The sequence below is a fragment of the Rhinoraja longicauda genome, chromosome 16, assembly GCF_053455715.1.
Source record: "Rhinoraja longicauda isolate Sanriku21f chromosome 16, sRhiLon1.1, whole genome shotgun sequence".
NCBI classification, from domain to species: domain Eukaryota; kingdom Metazoa; phylum Chordata; class Chondrichthyes; order Rajiformes; family Arhynchobatidae; genus Rhinoraja; species Rhinoraja longicauda.
The window spans coordinates 44,120,448-44,143,010 of record NC_135968.1 but is presented as its reverse complement, the minus strand read 5'-3'; the positions used below and the strand labels follow the sequence as shown (position 1 = coordinate 44,143,010).

General features: G+C 42.0%; 1 protein-coding gene across 5 annotated transcripts in view; it reads left to right on the top strand.

Moving 5' to 3' along the window:
- cpeb3 (cytoplasmic polyadenylation element binding protein 3) overlaps positions 1 to 22,563 on the top strand; it is a 105,004-nt gene that overhangs the window by 63,175 nt on the left and 19,266 nt on the right. For all 5 annotated transcript variants that reach the window (XM_078413717.1, XM_078413712.1, XM_078413715.1 and 2 more), the window contains 2 exons: positions 20,349 to 20,467; positions 21,164 to 21,278. In XM_078413717.1, the coding sequence (XP_078269843.1) occupies positions 20,349 to 20,467; positions 21,164 to 21,278 (234 nt within the window). The remainder of the gene's footprint in view (positions 1 to 20,348; positions 20,468 to 21,163; positions 21,279 to 22,563) is intronic.

Genomic DNA, 22,563 nt, shown 5'->3' with positions numbered 1-22,563 from the left:
AGGCTGAGTTGCTGTTAGAGTCCATTAGAAGATTCGGTGGTCTATGCTCAGTGTTTTATTAGCATAGTTACATGCATTCATTCAGAAAGTTGACTGATCAAGAGAAATATATCAAAAATGATGACCAGTGATGGGGAATATGTTATAAATTTCAGAGACTTTGCTCAAAATACAGGTGGTTGAGATTTTAAATGACAATGCTGGTGTTATTTTTAAACAAAAATGGTTTAATCATTTTCTCCCCAACTCTGACGTTAAAATTAATAATTGTTTATAATGTATCCAGCTGGTGTATCTGTAATGTGGACGAATAACCCCTCTTCTACTACCATAGATTAACAACATTTCAGTAAAATGGGTCTGGTATTGAAATTTGCAGAAAATTCAGTTTTATAATGTGACATTAACACCATATGAGCACTCCAGACAAGTTATATCACTGCCTTGAGCTATTTATGGCTGAGTACAAACTATTCATAGGACTTCAATATGGCTGCAGAGTGCAGAATTGCACATGTGCTTGCAACCATATTGAGATATCATGTCCAAAGGACGAGCTTTGAAGCCACACTTAGGTCACATGCTTACAATTTGCAATGTCGGCACCCAAGTTACCAGCTGAAGGAACTATTTTCCAAAACAGTAGGGAATTTTCAATAGAAATGAATCATTTGCAAACTTTCATGAAGTGTTAAAATAGCCATGTTATTGAACCAAGAAAACAAGATGATTCTTATTTAGGTCACCAGATTTTGGTTTTGCCTTGTGTTCTTCACAGTTTAGATATGAGTGGGTTAGCAGCAGGACCTGTGTGGTATTTTCGGACTCCAGGCTATTCAAGATTAATCCTTGCATAGATTTTGGGAGAGCAAAGCTCGAACAATTCTGTTAAAGAGTGTACCACAGACATGTCCAGCAAATAACCTCTGGTCCACTGTAATCATTATTATTTTTTTGTTGCAAGAATGGTTAGTTATAGTGGCCAGAGGTATCCTCCTGTCAGTTTTGATACTTCAGTTAAGCTGAAAAACCAAGGTAATTTTTAAGCTGCTGTACATGTTGTATCTATCTCTCTCTATCTATCTCTCTCTATCTATCTATCTCTCTCTCTCTCTCTCTCTCTCTCTCTCTCTCTCTCTCTCTCTCTCTCTCTTCTCTCTCTCTCTCTCTCTCTCTCTCTCTCTCTCTCTCTCTCTCTCTCTCTCTCTCTCTCTCTCTCTCTCTCTCTCTCTCTCTCTCTCTCTCTCTCTCTCTCTCTCTCTCTCTCTCTCTCTCTCTCTCTCTCTCTCTCTCTCTCTCTCTCTCTCTCTCTCTCTCTCTCTCTCTCTCTCTCTCTCTCTCGCTCTCTCGCTCTCTCTCGCTCTAAAAACTAAATTACACTAATTGCAGACTTAAATAAAATATTTTATTTTAATTTTAACAAAGCAATGAAATCTGCAACACTGCTCATGGTAAATAAAATGATGTGCAGTTTAATAAGGGCAGGAACATTTATAGCATGTAACGTGCAGCTCGGTTCCATTTAAGGCTATTAAATAATCGCTGGGATCAGATGTCAATTAAGGGGTTGCTTCTATTAACACTGGGCGAGTGCATAAATACGTCAATTCAGAAGCTGAAGACATCCTGGCTCCAGCATTTGATATTAGAGAGAGTGATGTCTGTTCATAGTTTTTTTTTTTTAAACTGTGATACAGGAACTTGCAGTGTACCAAGAAAGAAACATGGAATGAATATGTGAAGTGAGAATTTTGGTAGTGTTCCTATCCTTTGTTCAGATTTGCATGATACTGGAACCTAAGCTATTTTCTCAGTCCAAAAATGCACAGAAGAATAGCTGACGGCATGGAAATGAAACCAATCAAGGCTATTTCTGTTTTTAAGCTTTTAACAAAAATGTCATCGAAGTAATCCAAGGTGGTTGGCACTTGAGGAGGAATAATTTTCACGGAGAAAGAGTGGCAGGATGGGACTGACTGGATTGTTGTACAGCGTTAATGCTATCTTTATGGGCTGAATCGTCACGTCCTGTGCTGTAATGAATCTATTCTAGATTCTAAGTAAAGAGGAGGCGTGAATAAAACCAAAAGGAGCGACTGGGTTACAGATGAGATAACGGAGTGAGCAACACAGGAGAAGTGGCACATGCCTGGCAATATACAATAAAGCAATGGGCAAGTTGTTATATGCTGGGAAAACAGTACAGGCAGGGAGGAGGAGGCAACACTTAAGAATAATGTGGAGTGACTGCTATACATTGTGAGATAGTTATCAAATGCAGTGCCTTGTATTGTGCTTTGTCAAGCAAGAACGATTGGACTGCAAAGTGGTTATCAGAGTCAAGAGGAAGGAGAATAGTAGAACTGATACTTTTATTTCCTATTTCACCACCTTCCATTCGACCCATGGCTAAAAATCATTAAAAGCTAGACCTGCAACTGTGTTGGGAACACTTTTACTGCATATTAGTAAGAATATAAAACTCATTAACTTTAGACCATTAACAGCAGTTTTTCAGTTCCAAACTGGAGGTTGGTGGAAAGAATGGATCGAATGGGTAAGGTGCCAAGTGAAGTGATGGTCACAGGGCAGTGTTTTAAAACAGAACCATGAGAGGAGGAGATGCATCTTCTCTGGGTATCAATGATAAATATAATGACTTTTCCAACATTGGAATTTGTAAAATTTAAGGACTATTTGGATTTGTCCAACTTGAGCAATTCCTACTACCTGAGATTGTAAATTTAGATTGGATGTAGGCTAGTGGGAGTTCATCTAGTGATGTTACTCTGATTCACATCAATAACAGAAGTGTGTATTTAACAATTGGTGTGTGGAACATATACAGAAGGAATTTCACTGTACCTCAGTACATGTGACCATAAAATACCATTACATCCCAGCTTCAGTATTTTCTAGCTAGCATTTGTTGAGAAAAATGTTGAAAATCCCAGTATTAAGTTATTTTTATTCTCTATCAAGATGATTAAAAATAAACCAATGCTGATGTTTAAAAATCAGTGTAAAAATTAAAAGTAGAATGAAGTTATAAAGTAAAACTTAATGTTGAGTTTTTAAACTAAAATCTGCAGTTCCTCTTGCGCCATCAATTTTGTGTGTTTAACATGTGAATTTCCTTCGGGTGATTATGTGCTTTTGTTCACTAACATGGTTGGATAAGTGAAGCTGTAACTTTGTTAAATGCTCCATTCTAGATGTAGACAATTTTATCATACATCTAACCTACAAGGAGAGGTTGGGTACTCACAATGCAGTGGAAGCATTCAGAAAAAGGAAGCCGTGGTGAAGGACTTTATTTTCCAAGCGATGAACATAATTTTACTTGAATTTCATGTATGGTTGGTGGCATTAAACTTGCTATAGCATAGTGCAGAGCGTTTCATTCTGGAGGAAGAATACAATTAATTTAAAGACAGACTGCAATCCCCTGTCTCTAGTTTGTGGAGCATTTAGTTCTACGCTCCGATGTGACTTTCTAAGCAGGTATGTTTAACTTGGTCTGAGGCTCCACAAAGCCATAACGTCAGATTCAGGAAAGTGAAATGATGGTTCATGTTTAGAGTGGTGTTTGTATGTATTAAGTGGCCAAAGGAGGCAACAGAAACCGATTGCATCAGTACATTTAAAAATGCTCAACAAGGAAAACCAAAGGAGTGAATACAGGGGGAAGAAAGAAATTGTGGTGTGCCATATTCTTGGGGCTGGGCAGGCAGAAAGATCACCATGAACTTTTCTGGTCCTGAGTTTCCTTTCTTCCTGAGTTGCCAGCTTGTAGGAGTTACTTTGATTTGTTTCAATTGTTGATAAGTTTCAGTCCATCATTGTTCCGCTTTGACCTGTGAGCTATTAATTTGGTCATGGAATACAAAGAGATAAAAATGGACGCTGGAAATAAAGATTGAATTGAATAAATTTTATTAGTCAAGTTTGTAAGTATATACAAGGAATTTGCCTTGGTGCTTTGCTCGCAAGTAACACATGAACATACAGTAAGCAATTAAGAATAAAACATAAAACATTAAGAATAAAACATTATAGTTGAAACATATGATGAATGAAATTAAAAAAACAGAGCAAAAAGAGGCTACAGACATTTGGTTGTTGAGTAGAGCTACTGCTCGTGGAAAAAAGCTGTTTTTATGTCTGGCTGTGACGTCTTTGACAGTCCGGAGTCGCCTTCCAGGCGGAAGTGCTTCAAAGAGTTTGTGGCCAGGGTGAGAGGGTCAGAGATGATCTTACCCACTCGCTTCCTGGCCCTTGCAGTGTACAGTTCGTCAATGGGGGGGAAGGTTGCAGCCAACAACCTTCTTGGCTGATCGAACAATGCGCTGCAGCCTCCAGATACCATGCTTGGTGGCTGAGCCAAACCAGACCATAATGGAGAAGGCGAGGACAGACTCTATGATGGCAGTATAAAACTGGACCATCATTGCCTGGACCATCATACACTGATGATTTCAGTGTATGATACTTGTTCAGAAGGGATAATGTCGTCACAATGAAGACCCAGTCATTGTTTAAAATCTTTTCTTCCCAGATGATGTGGAAATATCATGATGGCACAGCGGTAGAGTTGCTGCCTTACAGCACCGGAGACCCGGGTTTGATCCCTACTACGATTGCTGCCTGTACGGAGTTTGTACATTCTCCCCGTGACCACGTGGGTTTTCTCCAAGATCTTTGGTTTCCTCCCACATTCCAAATATGTACAGGTTTGTAGGTTAATTGGCTTGGTATAAATGTAAAAATTGTCCCTAGTGTTTGTAGGGTAGTGTTAATGTGTGGGGATCACTGGTCAGTGTGGACTCGGTAGGCCAATGGGCATATTTCCATGCTGTATTTCTAAACTAAACTAAACTAAATTAGAAAAAAATCAGTTCAAAATTCATGTTGGAACATTAGTTCAAATCTCGGACAAGGCTCTCATCATAATTCCTATGTGATGGAATGGCAAATAATACCAAATGCACAGATATTAAAATATCTGAAAATGGGTCCCAACCCAAAATGTCACCTAACTTTGTCTTCTAGAGATGCTGCCTTACTCAATGAGTACACTATCATTTTGGTTTTTTTTGTAAACCAGCACATGCAGTTCCTTGTGTCTACATCTTATTAAAATGTGGATCTGACTGCTTTCTAGGATCTGGCCTGGCTTATCTGGATTCCTGACAAACACAACTGTATTATGTGATTTATTGACATATTTTAAAATTCAGTCAGGGCCATTGCCTCAATTTCATTGCATGAATGCAAAAATGCAATTGCAAATATTTTAAACCAAATTATCTAATCGAGCAGCTAAATCAGACGTGTCACAACATTTGATCATTTGAAGATGGTGTATTCCTTCTGCTGAAAGAATTCGATTTTAGTTTTAAGTAGAGACCATGATTTCTATGGAGAATTTGGATGAGTTTGAAAGGGATGGTTTTGCTGAGACATTTCTATTGTGTTTTAATGACAAATATTTTAAGCAAAGGTTTTTATAAAATATAGTAGTAAATTACATTATGAAACTAAATTGAAAGATACAGCATTGAAATATGCCTTTCTGCCCACCGAGTCCTTGTTAACCATTGGTCACCCATCAACACTAGTTCATTGTTATCTCACTTTCCCACGTGTCTTTGTGATGTGTGAGGAAACCGGCACGCCCAGAAGAAACTCATACCATCACAAGGAGAACGTGCAAACTCCACACAGACAGCACCCAAGTAAGGATCAAACCAGAGTCTCTGGCGCAGTGACACAAGAGCTCTATCAGCCACGAAAGTCTGCCTTGAGAAATTCCCACACCAATTTCTGGGTTTATATATTCACTGTGCATGGGGCAAGAAGTACGAAAAAGTATTTTGAGTTGGCATATTACCAGTTGACCTTGGAACTAGTTGCTACGAAATGCAAACAATAGACTAATGCAAATTTCTATTCCCTTCCCACATCAAGTTTGGAAATGACGTTTATTTATTTCCTTTTTTGTGTGTCACTAGAAACAAGTTTGGAGAGGCTGGTGTTGAGTTTTAGCTTAGCAATAGTTTTCATCCCTTTGCCATACGTTTGCATGAATTTCTGACCGCCGTATGTTCCACTTTGTGTCGTTTGTCGTTCAGACTCGGCAGTGGGAGCCTTAGGGTAATTTAGCCACTATAGTCTCATTCCTGTGGAAATTAGCATCTCCTCTTTCATGGCGAGTTGCAATAAATTATTTTATTTCCCCTCTTAAACATGACCCTGATGAAACACATTGTTTACAGGCCCTGTAACAATATGGGCTGTTCACAATATAGGCCTGTTATATAGGCTGAAATCAGCTCTCTGAGCACAAATCAGGGGTCCTGTCTGAGACCATCCTCATTTGAAACTGAAATGGATAACCCTCATTAGGCCAGACAGCATCTGTAAATGGAAACAAATGAGCAAATGAGATTGGATGGAAGAACCCAGTTCTGAAATGTTAATGTGTTTCTTTCTCCATAATGCTACTTGATCCCCTCTGTATCTCCAGCACTTTGAGTGGTTTTTTTGAAACTCAGCATCTGCAGGTTGTTTTTTTGTCCTTTGATCATCTTCCTTTGTGCATCAATCACCTACTAGATCAATGTGGCCCTCTGCCCAGAAAGCTTTAGACTTTTCATTTCTAAAAAAATATTAACTAGATAACGTGGAGGAACTGATATGGGGATTAGTGAGGCTCGGCAGAAACAATTTGCCATTTTATTTCTCGTATACCTGTGAATCCTTAATGGGATTGCTGACTGTGGAAGGAAGGTTTTTTGTTGTGATAGGGACGGAGTATGTCATTTGCTCGACCCCTCCTGTCAGCTGTAACAGTCTACCAATTTTCCATTGAAATGTGAGCTTGACTGGATGTCAGATTGTTTGTTTCCTTTCAGGCTTGATACAATATTATCCTTTTATTCATGAATGGAAAGAGAGAAGGTTGCTGCATTTCCAAACATTTGCAATGATGGAACACTGTGCAGAAGTGCTATCATTCGGGATGATTGTATTGATCAGTTTTTAGAAACTGGTGAAATTCATCTGCCCTTTGTTGGGAAGTTTTCTTCAGCATTAGTGATGATTTAAAAGCTCTTGCTCTACCATCCTTGAATGAGAATCATTAGAAACATGGAAACATAGAAAATAGGTGTAGGAGGAGGCCATTTGGCCCTTCGAGCCATTCATTGTGATCATGGCTGATCATCCAACATCAGTAACCTGTACCTGCCTTCTCCCCATATCCTTTGATTCCGCTAGCCCCTAGAGCTCTATCAATTCATCCAGTAAATTGGCCTCCAATGCCCTCTGTGGCAGAGAATTCCTCAAATTCACAACTCTCTGGGTGAAAAAGTTTCTTCTCTCCTCAGTTTTAAAAAAAAGTTTCTTCTCACCTCAGTTTATTTTGTTAACCTCAACAAATCATGTACTGAGGCCCTCAGAATATTTTCTAGGCTGCTTGGTCATCAGTTAACCAATTAAGATTTTGTATTGAACAAAATATTTCTCAGATCCGGTTGTCAAATTAACAGATCCTGTCGCTCCACACTACCTCTGTAGATTGAGGTTTCTTGATGGACTTCTGTCTTCCATGTGCATTGATCTAGAACCACTTCTTTAGCTAAGCTCTCCACAAGACCAGGCAAATAGTCTAATTTTAGTTCCTTTGCACCATTTGTGTCTGATAAATTCCCCAAATAATCAACTTTTTTTAAACTTGTGAAATCTGTAAGGGATTATTTGCTAATGCCTCCTTCATTTCCCCTCTATTACTTTTGCTCTTTGTTTATCACAGATTTTCAGTTAAATTAATTTTTATTAAGGCACTGGGCATCAAAGTTTAAAACTGATTAAGTATTATAGGTCAGCATACTTTGTATCAGAGAGGGAAGCAAAGATACTTGTTGGGAACAGGATAATTACATAAAACATAATTTCACAAAACAGGTTTATGAAAGCATCTTTGCAATTTCCCACAAATTTTTTTTCAGTGGCCATCTGAAAGGTTTGAAGGCAAAGCAGTATATCAAGGAAAGAGCAACCCTAATTACGAATTAAACATTGTGTAAAAACAAAAATAGCCTTGAGATGTGGGTGTTGCTATCAAAGTCATCCCTTATGGCCCTTCAGGTGGTGGTAGGCAGTCTACTGGAGCTAGTGGTGACAAATTCCAATATGTGTAAGTTGAGTTGTTGTATTGCATGGAATTATTGGAAATTGCCTTTCTAAGTAGTGGATGTGCAGATTTTTGAGTGGGATATGGAGTTCTTGTATCCTGTGTGAGGTATCCTGCAGATAATGCATAGTGCAGTCAAGGTAGGTCAATGCAGCCAATTCAGGAAAGTGGTTCCATCTTGTCTTGTCTTGTGGATGGAGAAGAGGGTTTGGAGAGTCCAGAAGTAGCCCACTTAGAAAAGACGAACATGGCCTCAGACTTCCTGGAGTAATCTACATACTAAAACTCTCGTTTGTTTGTTCCTGAACTATGGGCAAAATGGTACACGATAGCGCGACAATTTTAGGCCCACCTTACTCACCATCGTCCCTTTGGTGCTAATGGAAGAAGTTTCATTGAAATTGGTGTTATATTTTTAAGTTATTCACATTTTAAAGTTTAAATCTATCTCCTGGGGGAGGGAGGGAGGTTGAGGTGGATGGAGTGAGGGGGAGGGAAAGGGGGAGGAGGGGAGGGGAGGAGAGGAGGAGAGTGTGCTCCACCAATGCAGGAGAGGTTTTGGCCCAACGGGTCCACTTGGTCTAGTGTGGCATTTAAATGGTTAGTCCTGTTAGCAATACCAGAATGTCTATTTACAGAAACTGAATATGTCATCTTATAACTGAATAATATATATTGTAAAAAAACATAAACTGGGAAATGGGCTTTAAAAACGAACTGCATTTCAATGTTATCATTAGTAAAGTGCAAATGGAAGTTGTGACAATTTAAAAATAGTTGAAACAGTAACATATAATTATTTTGAGTGTTGAAATGAGCAATTAGCACCATGAAGATTCTGAGCAATAAAATTCAGAAAGTGTGATGTCAAGGTTACCAATTGTAGTTTCAAGCAAAATAGAAGGTGATCTCGTCAAAGCCATTTAATGGACAACATGTGTAGGAAGGAACTGCAGATGCTGGTTTACACTGAAGATAGACACAAAATGCTGGAGTAACTCAGCGGGACAGGCAGCATCATTGGAGAGAAGGAATGGATGACATTACGGGACACACATAAATGATATTTCAAGCTAAATGCAGTGAATTGAGCCCAGTGTTGGCTATTTAGGAAGCTGGAATTCCAATGCCTCAAATCTTGGTTTTAATATAAGTAAGCTTTGGATGGCAGATTATTTAATTGTAATTGTAATTTGAAGTAGAGTTCAAAACTTATTAACCTAATTAAATGTTTGGACCATTGTACTTTATTCTTGCAATCTAATCTCAATAAATTGCCTTGGAGAAACGAGGAACTGCAGATGCTGGTTTACAAAAGAAAAGTGTCAATGCTGGAGTAATTCAATGGGCTAGGCAGAATCTCTGGAGTCCATGGATAGTTGACATTATTGACATTTTGCCAGTGTAAAAATGCTTATACAATGCACACATCATTGTCATAAATGTTTACCAAGCTTCTATTTTCAGATTTACATGACCATCTTCATAAGGAAAATTTACTGGTGTTTAATAGAAACATAGAAACATAGAAAACAGGTGCAGGAGGAGGCCATTTGGCTCTTCGAGCCAGCACCGCCATTCATTGTGATCATGGCTGATCATCCACAATCAGTAACCCTTGCCTGCCTTCTCCACATAACCCTTGATTCCGCTAGCCCCTAGAGCTCCATCTAACTCTCTTTTAAATTCATCCAGTGAATTGGCCTCCACTGCCCTCTGTGGCAGATAATTCCACAAATTCACAACTCTCAGGGTGAAAAAGTATCTTCTCACCTCAGTTTTAAATGGCCTCCCCTTTATTCTTAGACTGTGGCCTCTGGTTCTGAATATATTGGATTATCTTAAATAAATCTTGAAGAGCAGAAGACAAATAATATTTTTGCGTTTATCTATCCATTATAAATGTTGCAAGTTTCTGTCAGTCTTTATCACCTACAAGCTGGTGCTTTATTTTTGTTTTGAAAACGTAGCTGAATTGAGAACAAAATATCATCCTCCTTGCTTTTACTAGTGATGTTCAGATGAACTGATGTTGCTGAGAGAACCCAAAGAGATTAGCAGCTTCCAGCATTGATTATTTGACTTTAATTGAGCTCCAGAATCAATTTGGACTACTTGACCAAATTGAATACCAATATGTACCCTTAAAGAAATGTCAGACTAGCAAATCACCCCCTGAACAGTGCATATATAGCAGCCTATATTTGTGTGTATAAAAGAAAGGTGTGATCTCATACCAGAGCATTCTCATTTCTAGTGCCAGGAGTGATCTGAATATTGAGCAATTTGCGAGCTGATCAGAGAAAACTGCAAGAAAAATGTGGGCGAGAGAGCATTGATTTCAAGCTGGCAAGTTGGATCAGCAATCACTGGGCTATTGTGATGGCTGGGGTTGTGGATGCTGTGCCTTTGCACAACAACACAGGAACTGGGATTGTCCTGGAGATCAGATGTTGCCTTTCTGATTACATGCTCTGCCCTGAGCTCGACACTCAATCCATTCACTAAGTTGCTGACTTGTGGAAGTGGTTATACTGTGCCAACCTGCCTTCTGTTACACATGTATTAAAAAGGAGGAAAAAAACTGCAGATGCTGGTTTAAATCGAAGGTAGACACAAAATGCTGGAGTAACTCAGCGGGCCAGGCAGCATCTCGGGAGAGAAGGAATGGGTGACGTTTCGGGTCGAGACCCTTCTTCAGGCTGATCAGTCTGAAGAAAGGTCTCGACCCGAAACGTTACCCATTCCTTCTCTCCTGAGATGCTGCCTGACCCGCTGAGTTACTCCAGCATTTTGTGTCTACCATATATGAATAAAGTAGTTTTGGTAAGTTTTTTTATTTTAGTTTTTCTTGCATTATATATATTTTAAATTAATTAAGATCTACAATTTTAAATTACCATTTTGTTTTAATTGTTTAAAATTTTCACCTTCCAAATGTCTCTGATCAGTTTAGTTTATTGTCACGTGTACCAAGGTACTGCGAAAAGCTTCTGATGCATGCTGTCTAGTCAGCGGAAAGACAATACATGATTACAATACACAATCATTAAAGTAATTTGAAAGTATTTATATTCTAGAGGATGGAGCATTAAGCTGATAGGGGTAAAGTTTTAAGTAGATTTACAAGATGAGTTTTTTCACAGAGTGGAAGCAGATATGATAGTAATATTTAAGAAGAACTTCGATAAGCTCATGAACAGACAGGGAATGAAGGGATATAGCCCATGAACAAGCAGAAAAAAACCCCATGGACCATGAAGAGAGATGAGATTCGTTTACGATACGATACGATAGAACTTTATTTATCACAGGAGGGAAATTAATCTGCCAACAGTCACAAGATACATGAAACAGGAAATTAAAGTGGGGTGTGGAAAGATTGGGGTTGTGCAAAGATTTGGGGTAGGGGTGGGGGGTGGGGTGGCGGGGGAGGAAAAGAGTCAGTCCACCCTAAGACAGAAGTCTGATTCATGGTCAGCATGCACATTGTGGCCTGAAGGATTTTTTGTTTTACTGTACTATTCTATGTTCTTGGGTTACCTACGGAATGAGCTTTCAGAAGGCTGGCCATCAGGGAAGCGGATGGGTGGCACCTTGTTATATTTCACTCTCACTGGACAAAAATGTCTCTACCTCTCTATTGAAAATGTACACCGATCAGCCAAAACATTATGACCACTGACAGGCAAAGTGAATAACATTGATTATCTTGGTACCATGGCACCTGTCAAGGGGTGGGATATATTAGGCAGTAAGTGAACAGTCAGTTCTTGAAGTTGATGTGTTGGATGCAGGATAAATGGGCAGGAGTAAAGACCTGAGCGACTTTGACTGCACACAGAGGACCAACAGCTTATTTGGCAGGTGGTCATAATGCTTTGGCTCATCAGGTCATAATGTTTTGGCTGATTAGTGTATAACACTTCTGCAAGGCTCATGATCCTCCAAAAAAGAGAAAATAGATTCCAGGGGAACTTGACAGTGGGCAGAGAGGTCTGGCAGACAACTGGAAAAGGCAGAGAGCAAACTCCACACAAACAGCACTGGAGGTATGTGTGGAGGTCTGGATCAACCCAGAGTCACTGGAGCCACAAGGCAGCGGCTTTACCGGCTGCACCACTGTGCCATCTCTCTTACTAACAAATAGAAACATTCTGCATCTACTCTTTCAACATTTTAGAAATGTTAGAGACTTCTATTTGTGGTAGCAAGAAGGCATGGCTGGATCTTGATGATGGATGCTGCTGCCTTGAAGCAGTGCCTCATGTGGATGCTACCTCACCTGCAGAAATACTGCATAAGAAAATAACTGCAGATGCTGGTACAAATCGAAGGTATTTATTCACAAAATGCTGGAGTAACTCAGCAGGTCAGGCAGCATCTCAGGAGAGAAGGAATGGGTGACGTTTCGGGTCGAGACGCTTCTTCAGACTGATGTCGGGGGGGGCGGGACAAAGGAAGGATATAGGTGGAGACAGGAAGATAGAGGGAGATCTGGGAAGGAGGAGGGGAAGAGAGGGACAGAGGAGCTATCTAAAGTTGGAGAAGTCGATGTTCATACCACTGGGCTGCAAGCTGCCCAGGCGAAATATGAGGTGCTGTTCCTCCAATTTCCGGTGGGCCTCACTATGGCACTGGAGGAGGCCCATGACAGAAAGGTCAGACTGGGAATGGGAGGGGGAGTTGAAGTGCTCGGCCACCGGGAGATCAGTTTGGTCAATGCGGACCGAGCGCAGGTTTTGAGCGAAGCGATCGCCGAGCCTGCGCTTGGTTTCGCCGATGTAAATAAGTTGACATCTAGAGCAGCGGATGCAATAGATGAGGTTGGAGGAGGTGCAGGTGAACCTTTGTCTCACCTGGAAAGACTGCGGAAATACTGCAGCACTTTGCGTCCTTTTGTGTATTAACCAGCATCTACAGTTCTTTGTTTCTACACAGGCACAGCTCTCCCAAGGTGTGCCCATGTAGAAACTAACGCACTGCAGATGCTGGCTAATACACAAAAGGACACAAAATGCTGGAGTATCTGCAGGTTAGGCAGCATTTCTGGAGAACATGGGCAGGTGACGTTTTGGGACGAGATCCTTCTTCAGCTGCCTGACCTGCTGACTTACTCCAGCACTTTGTGTCCTTCAGAGCTATGCCCATGATGGATCTACTACTCTCTGCAGCCTCTTGTGTTCCTGTGTTTTGGAATTGTCATACCAGGCCATAATGCAACCAGTTAGGATACTTTCTACATAGCACCAGTGACCTGGGTTTGATCCTGACTTCGGATGCTATCTGTGTGGAGTTTGCACGTTCTCCCTGTGATGGTGAAGGTTTCCTCCAGGTGCTTAGGCTTTCTCCCACACCCCAAAGACGTGTGGGTTAATAGGTTGTAGGTAGACACAAAATGCTGGAGTAACTCAGCGGGTCAGGCAGCATCTCTGGAGAGAAAGAATGGGTGATGTTTCGGGTCGAGACCCTTCTTCAGTTAATACGTTAATTGGCCCTCTGTAAATTGTGTGCAGGGAGTGAATGGGGAAAATTAGATAACATAGATCTCGCAGGAGCGGGTGATCGATGATCGGTGTGGACTCGGTGAGCCAAACAGGCTGTTTCCAACCTGAAATCAATCAAAATAAAAATGAATAAAGAAATCCCATTTCCTTGCAGGAATTGAGATTGAGAGATTATGAATTTAAATTTGTCATTTATTGAAGGAGATTAGAGGATATATCTTTCCAGTGGGATTTGTGAAAATGTTTATTGATTTGCAACAATGAGCAGCTGTGACAGAGGCCATTACTTTGTCGATGCCACTCATTGAATCAGAGAAAAGTCGTGGGAGGTATGTTGGGCAGAGTACAAGCCGATACAGTGAACCAAATACCACATGGTACTAATTCATAGCGTCCTATTTGAAGAAGGGTTTGGATCAGTTCAGGAAGTGTGTGATAAATCTTAATAATTGTAAGAACACTATTTAAGGAGCAACGTGGAAGGCATAATAAAATAATTTTATACACCACTTTAACCTGTTCAGTGCCGCTTCCGAGCATACTCTGGTCATGGCCAATAGTGAAAACAAAGCATGGCAGTGAACCGGTTCATTGTTTAAACCAGGGTAGACACAAAATGCTGGAGTAACTCAGTGGGACCGGCAGCATCTCTGGAGAGAAGGAATGCTTAAACCAGCCGTGGGCAAGTCCTTGGGCTTAGAGGGTCTCTTTCACATTGGAACACAAGACGACAGGCTGAAGTTATTTCAGGCTTTGCCATTTTGCAGGACAATATGGGTGGGTGGGCACATTGTGTTGTGTGCAATGTTCATTTAGTATCTTTTGTGCCCAATTTTACCATGGCAGCAACTCTACCAGATCTTAAGTCAAAAGGTGCAGCCGGCTCTGTTGTTGGTTAATGGTTTCTGTCCTTCCTGGAGAGTCTGAGGTATCCATCCTCCTCCAAGCTGTTGCCTTTAACTTTCCAATCAATACTAATTGCCCCCACGCCCATGTTATTTCCACTGCACACTCACCCAATGCCCCCAGCTGTTTCTCCCCTTCAATGGATGGGCCTCAGCCACTGCACCTGGTTTAACAGAGGGCTGGGTCAGCAGGCAGGCTTCCCAGAAGAACCACAACATTTGGGTCTCGTGCAGAGAAATGCAGGAAACATCATCCGAACATTGCAAGCATCGATAGTGCTATCAAGTGGTACTCCCTCACCAATTTCCAGTTTGGGTCTTGTCAGGAACAGTCTACTCCAAACCTTATCATAGCCTTGCATGTGGACAAAGGAGCAGAACTTCTCTGAATGTGGCATCAATGAATCATGATGAGGTTGAATTATCTGAATGGTGTCAAGTTAGGAAAAGGGGAAGTACAACGAGATCAGTCGTTGTATAACGAAGTACAAAGTGCATCAGTCACTAAAAGGAAGCATGCAGGTGCAGCAGGCAGAGAATAAAGCCAATGGAATGTTGGCCTTCATAACAAGGGGAGTTGAGTATAGCAGCAAAGAGGTCCTTCTGCAGTTGTACAGGGCCCTAGTGAGACCGCACCTGGAGTATTGTGTGTAGTTTTTGTCTCCAAACTTGAGGAAGGACATTCTTGCTATTGAAGGAGTGCAGTGTAGGTTCACGAGGTTAATTCCCAGAAATAGTGGGACTGTCGTACGTTGAAAGACTGGAGCGACTGGGCTTGTATACTCTGGAATTTAGAAGGATGAGAGGGGATCTTATTGAAACATATAAGATCATTAAGGGATTGGACACGCCAGTGGCAGGAAACATGTTCCCGATGTTGGGGGAGTCCCGAACCAGGGGCCACAGTTTAAGAATAAGGGGTGGGCCATTTAGAACGGAGATGAGGAAGAACTTTTTCAGTCAGAGTTGTGAAGCTGTGGAATTCTCTGCCTCAGAAGGCAATGGAGGCCAATTCTCTGGATGCTTTCAAGAGAGAGTTAGATAGAGCTCTTAATGATAGCGGAGTCAGGGGATATGGGGAGAAGGCAGGAACGGGGTACTGATTGTGCATGATCAGCCATGATCACGGTGAATGGCGGTGCTGGCTCGAAGGGCCGAATGGCCTACTCCTGCACCTATTGTCTATTGAGGTCAATGATCACCAAGAAGAAGCACTCCTGCAAAGCCTTTCCACCATCTACGAGACACAAGCCAGGAGCTTGGATGGAATGGATGCAACACCAACAACATTTGTGGACTGGTGAATGATGCTATGTGACTGAATTGAATTAAATACTTTATTGCCACATCTGACAAGTCACAATGAAATTCTTTGCTTGCATACCTAAGGTATGCAAAACGTCGCCACGTAAAGGGCGCCGGCAAAGTTACAAAGTATCCCATGCTAGGCCCACCCTTGTACTCCCCTCCCCCCCCCCCAACTCACGATGGCCCTCCCAGGCCGGGTCCTCCATTGTTCTTACCCCCCCCATCCCCTCACAGTGGCCCCTCTATTATTCCCGGCGGGCAGCACATCCTGGCCTCGACTGGCAGCACCCTCAACAATCTGACACCACCTGCCACACAAAACCTTCATTCTCTCCACCACCAGTGTGCCGTGGCTGTGGCATGTATCATTTACAAAAGCTGCTACAGTTACTTGCCCAGGATAAGCTGATGCCAGCTCCATAAACCCATGAACATCAGCACCAAGGATGAGGACACCAGTTATATTGGAGTGCCACAACCTGCAAGCTCCTCTCTATGTTGCACACTTTGCAGATTTCAAAATGACAGGTTCTTCATTGTTGCAGGATCTTAATCCTGGAACTCATTACCTTTGTCAGAAAGGAAATGATGGGTTCAATAAGGCTGCTCACCACCGTCTTCTTGCAAGCAGTGAGGAATGGGCAAGAAATGCTGCTTTGTTAGTGACACAATCCCGAAAATCTTGAAAAGTAACTAAATAACAAAATTCTCTTCCTTGTACTTCACAAGAACAAGAACTTTAGACTTTGGAGATACAGTGTGAAAACAGTCCCTTCGGCCCATTCAGTCTGCGTCGACCAGCGATCATCCCGTACACTAGCACTATCCTACACCCTAACGCCAACCAGCGATCACCACGTACACTCGCACTATCCTACACCCTAACGCCAACCAGCGATCACCACGTACACTCGCACTATCCCACACCCTAACGCCAACCAGCGATCACCACGTACACTCGCACTATCCTACACCCCAGGATGTCGTGCGTGGTGGCTGAGCCAAACAAGACCATGATGGAGAAGGTGAGGACAGACTCTACAATGGCAGTTTGTTTGCACATGGTTGGTCGAGCTGCCAGTGTTTGAATCAGTACAGTCATATTTTGCCCTGATGACTTGCACCTGATCTGGAGCCCAGTCCTTCCGTCTTGTTCCTTGCCTCTCTCAGGAGTTTCACTTCATTACCTCTGACTGTTGATGTTTGCTGTAGAACTAGGAGAGAATTTTGCAAAGTTTTCTTTTCTTATGGTGGCTGGAAATTAAATGAAGGCATTTTAAACATTTATTAAGAACGCCAGTACACCTATTTATGGAGCAAAGCCAGATGGCCTACTTCATCTCTCCTTGGGTAATATGAAAAGTCACTTTTAATTAAGTGATGTGCTATTTATCAAGCTGTTGTTAAGCAGTTGCAAGTGTGCATTAAAATTGGAGAACACTTCATCATTCTGTCAACTGTGGTTGAGTTGGTGGTGCCGTCGCCCCCACCCCCACCCCCACCTGCACCTCTAGGACCTATCCCAGAGCCCAGAGCCTTGCAGACTGCTCCTCCTTGCAGCTAGAGAGTGCACTGCGATGTTGGCGGTGCATTTATTTAGGTAAGAGTATTGTGTGCAGTTTTGGTCGTCTAATCTGAGGAAGGACATTCTTGCCATAGAGGGAGTACAGAGAAGGTTCACCAGATGAATCCCTGGGATGGCAGGACTTTCATATGAAAAAAGACTGGATAGACTGGGCTTGTACTCGCTGGAATTTAGAAGACTGAGGGGGGATCTTATAGAAACATATAAAATTCTTAAGGGGTTGGACAGGCTAGATGCGGGAAGATTGTTCCCGATGTTGGGGGAGTCCAGAACCAGGGGTCACAGCTTAAGGATAAGGGGGAAGTCTTTTAGGACCGAGATGAGGAAACATTTCTTCACACAGAGAGTGGTGAGTCTGTGGAATTCTCTGCCACAGAAGGTAGTTGAGGCCAGTTCATTGGCTATATTTAAGAGGGATTTAGATGTGGCCCTTGTGGCTAAAGGGATCAGGGGGTATGGAGAGAAGGCAGGCACAGGTTACTGAGCTGGATGATCAGCCATGATCATATTGAATGGCGGTGCAGGCTCGAAGGGCCGAATGGCCTACTGCACCTATTTTCTATGTTTCTAAGAGTTTAAACCAAGGCCCAGTCTACTTAAGTGAAAATGTCGAAGGAACTCGCGGGGTCAGGCAGTATCTGGAGGGAATGGACTAGGGTTGCCAACTGTCCCGTGTTAGCCAGGACATCCCGCATTTTGGGCTAAATTGGTTTGCCCCATATGGGACCGCCCTTGTCCCGTATTAGGCCCGGACGCTGTAGGCCCGGACAGTGTAGGTTCGGAGGCCCAAGCGCCGCCTAACGGAGGTTGCGTAGCAACCCGCCTCTTGGCCTGGGCGACCGCCATTGGTGGGGCGGGAGCACGTGGCTGCTGGCTGGGTGAGGTCATGTGGGGCGCGGGCCGATGACATCACCTTGTCCATTATTTGGGAGTATGAAAGTTGGCACCCCTAGGATGGACAGACAATGCATTTGGGTCGAGACCCTTCTTCAGACTGATGACATAAGGGGGAGAAAACTAGAAAAGAGGAGTGGGGGTGGGTAATGCCTGGCAAGTGATAGTTGGATGGGCTGGGTCAGAACATGGTCAGAGAGCAGCAGGAATCACAGAGGGAGAGGGAAGCGATGAGAAAGGGTCTCGCAGAACTCCCAAACAGGAGATCTGGAGAACTTCTTCAAGGTATGCACACTTTGAGGAGGCTTTCCAGTGGAGCAGTAAAATGGAAATCCTCGACCATGCTTTGTCCTCGCTCTGCCAGTTGCTTCCCCTAGGTCAAGAAGGCTCCCAACTCGAAGGGTTATCTGTCCATTGTCCATACATGCTGCCCGACCCACGCAGTTCCTCCAGCAGTTTGTTTTCAGCTCATGATTCCAGCATCTGCAGATTCTTGTGTGTACCATCTACTTCTCGGGTTTACCCAACCCATCCTGTAGGGTTATTTTGAAGTTATTTCTGGTCTTCTGCCCAATATTTATCCTTCAATTAAACTGGTTACCTGGGATTCATCGCCTTGCGGTTTTTCTAAGAGTACACTTTTCAAAAATAATTTCTGAACTGCAGAGCATCCTGGGAGGCACTGAGATTGTGAAAGGTGCTTTTTAAATGCATTTTTTTTTGTTAATAGGCCAGATCCTACAATTTCAGGTCTTTTTAAATGGGTTGGGAACATTGGATGTTCGAATAATTTAGACATCTTAGAAAACATAGAACATAGAAAACATAGAAAATAGGTGCAAGAGGAGGCCATGCGGCCCTTTGAGCCAGCACCGCCATTCATTGTGATCATGGCTGATCATCCATAATCAGTAACCCGTGCCTGCCTTCTCCCCATATCCCTTGATTCCACTAGCCCCTAGAGCTCTATCTAACTCTCTCTTAAAATCATCCATTGATTTGGCCTCCACTGCCCTCTGTGGCAGAGAATTCCATAAATTCACAATTCTCTAGGTGAAAAAGTTTCTTTGCACCTCAGTTTTAAATGGCCTCCTCTTTATTCTTAGACTGTGTCCCTTGGTTTTGGACTCCCCCAACATTGGGGACATTTTTCCTGCGTCTAGCTTATCCAGTCCTTTTATAATTTTATACGTCTCTATAAGATCTCCTCTCATCCTTCTTGATGTTTTCTTCAAGGACAACAGAACAAACTTCCGATCCAGACCACTCCCATTAAAGCATCATCCTTGTGCTTGCTAACCTCAACTGCCTCCACACCTCCAGATTCAAATCCATGCCATTTATGAACCTGTCAATGTTGTAACCTCTACAACTCCGCGTCACACCCCTTGTCCCACAGTCTTCTGACTCTCGGCTCTTATGAATCCTCCCCTCCAGGCACGTCATAATGGTCGCTCACTTCAGTTTAGTTTATTGTCGCATGTACCAAGGTACAGTGAAAAGCTATTGCAGCGTGCTAACCAGTCAGCGAATAGACAATACATGGTTACAATCGAGCCGTTCACAGTGTACGGATACGTGGTAAGGAAATAAAGCTTTCACCGCTTTGGACCCACACTTTACAAATGCTGACTGGAAAATATTGGAAACGTTCATCAGAAGTTCAAAGTGAAATGTTAACTCTTTCACTTCCTCCTGATGTTGTCTGAACTGCAGACTTTTTCCAGCACTTTCAGCTTTTATTTTACAGCATTGATATGTATAAAATCTCTTTTACCACACCAAGCCCAATGCGTTGGACTGTGCCATGCACATCACCTCTCACCGTCTCGCCCTGTTAAAGCCTTTGGGCTGGTCTTTTATGGAAAGGCCATTGTGATTGCAAGTTGCTTTTTTCTTCGTCGTCTACAACAGTCTTACACTTTGCTTGTAATTTCTTTGGTCTCTCTCAGGTTATGCCTTCCTGCTATTTCAAGAGGAGAGCTCTGTGCAAGCCCTGATAGATGCGTGTATCGAGGAGGATGGAAAGCTATACCTGTGTGTTTCAAGCCCTACTATCAAGGACAAACCGGTAAATGGATCGCCAGCTTAGGTTTTGCTCACCATCTGTTCTCTTTGTCGTTTGATGAGCCAATTAACCTGGGAATTATTCGGCTGTCTGCTGTTCCTCCCCGATGAATGAAAATTCGCACTGTATTATTTTGATTATCCATTCACTGATGGGCATTTTATTTTCAGTAAAATTCAAAGATTGGATCTTGGGAATATATTAATAAATGTTGAGCTGCATAATTAAGCCTTTGTTTGAAGCTTCCAGAACAATAAGCACACAGAAAAGCTGCCTGCCATTTGTTCCCCATAGGTGATCATTGTATCAGCATTTTTTTGTTGTCTAATTCTCTCCTAATCCCTGGCTTGCTACAAAATAAAAGGAAGTGCACAACGAGCTCTGCTTGTTTGTCATTACCCCAGCAATTTTGTAACTCTTTGGAATCTCTCGGCTTTGTAAAAAAGTGAATCTAGCAATTTAAAACTGATAAATGAATGTTTACGATTTTTTCCATATCATGACCATTCTTTTGAAAGACTAAGAAAATGTTGACTTGTGTTGACCGCTTTCATTGTGTATTTAGCAAAATAATATTAGCTTTAAAATTTGTTATACAGCACATCATGGTTGCTTGAGATGTTTGGAATTCCTGCATTTAAAATTAAGTCTTTTGCTCGCTTCCCAAGTTCATTTTAGCACAATCCTGTTTCTTTAAAGGTACAAATTCGACCCTGGAACCTGAGTGACAGTGACTTTGTGATGGATGGTTCACAGCCTCTCGACCCAAGGAAGACTATCTTTGTGGGAGGTGTGCCCAGACCTCTTCGCGCTGGTGAGTGCTCAATGAACTGCCAATGTGTAGGAAGGAACTGCAGATGCTGGTTTAAACTGAAGATAGACATAAAAAGCTGGAGTAACTCAGCGAGTCAGGCAGCATCTCTGGAGAAAAGGAATGGGTGACGTTTTGGGTCGAGACCTTCCTTCAGACTCTCTGAAGAAGGGTCTTGACCCAAAACGCCACCAATCCTTTTCTCCAGACATGCTGTCTGACCCGCTGAGTTGCTCCAGAATTATATGTCCATCTTCGAACTGCCTATGTTAACCGATTCAGAATGTGAAGCAATGTTGAAAAGCTGGCCTGAGTGGAGCAGAGTTCAACTGTTTGTAGATGTCTTTATAGATAAGTAGAGCAGTATCTGAACCCTGTTACATATTAATACAAATGCTAATTTCAGTGTTTCATTCGTTTTGTTAACCCTGAAACAGGAATGTTTAAATAATTTGTAGCATTTGGCCTTCATTAGATATAAACTGCTGAAATACAATTCATTTGTTTCCACAAAGGACCTATCTGTTCTCATTTCAGGGTTTATTTTATTCGAAACTGCGTGCAGCCACTCTAGAGACAATGATGATGTTCCTGCTTGTGAATGTATTCATTAGACAAATTTATTCCATTTTATTTACTGGATTTTATGGATCAGAATAGGGAATTTTGAGAAGCGGAGTTTTACTTCGGGGGGAAAAAATAGTCACCTTATTCTTTAAATATTGTGTACACTATTTGTATTCCAGTTGCGACCAGCCACAAGAAGGGGCTATATTTTGGAGAAAAAAATATATGAATGATATTTTACAAATGCTAGAGCATTTGACTCCAGAATATCTGTGGGTACAAAATTTAGATGAAATCTTTCAGACACCATTTTAATTTTGAATGCTCTAGGGTTGTGAATTTGTGGAATTCTCTGCCACAGAAGGCAGTGGAAGCCAATTCACTGGATAATTTAAAAGAAAGTTAGATAGAGCTCGAGGGGTTAGTGGAATCAAGGGATATGGGGAAGAAGGCAGGTACGGGTTACTGATTGTGAATGATCAGCCATGATCACAATGAATAATATCTCCACATAATTATGGTGCAACTTGTGAAAAATGCAAGTGTCACTGAAAATAATAATTAGGCTCGAAGGGCCAAATGGCCTCCTACTGCACCTATTTTCTATGTTTCTATGTTTTAGTGACAGATTGCTGTTTGTCCCTTAACAGGGATGAAGTGGAAGAAGATAATTTTGCGAACAGTGGGGGAAAGGAAAGATGGCAGGGAAATGATAAAAGTT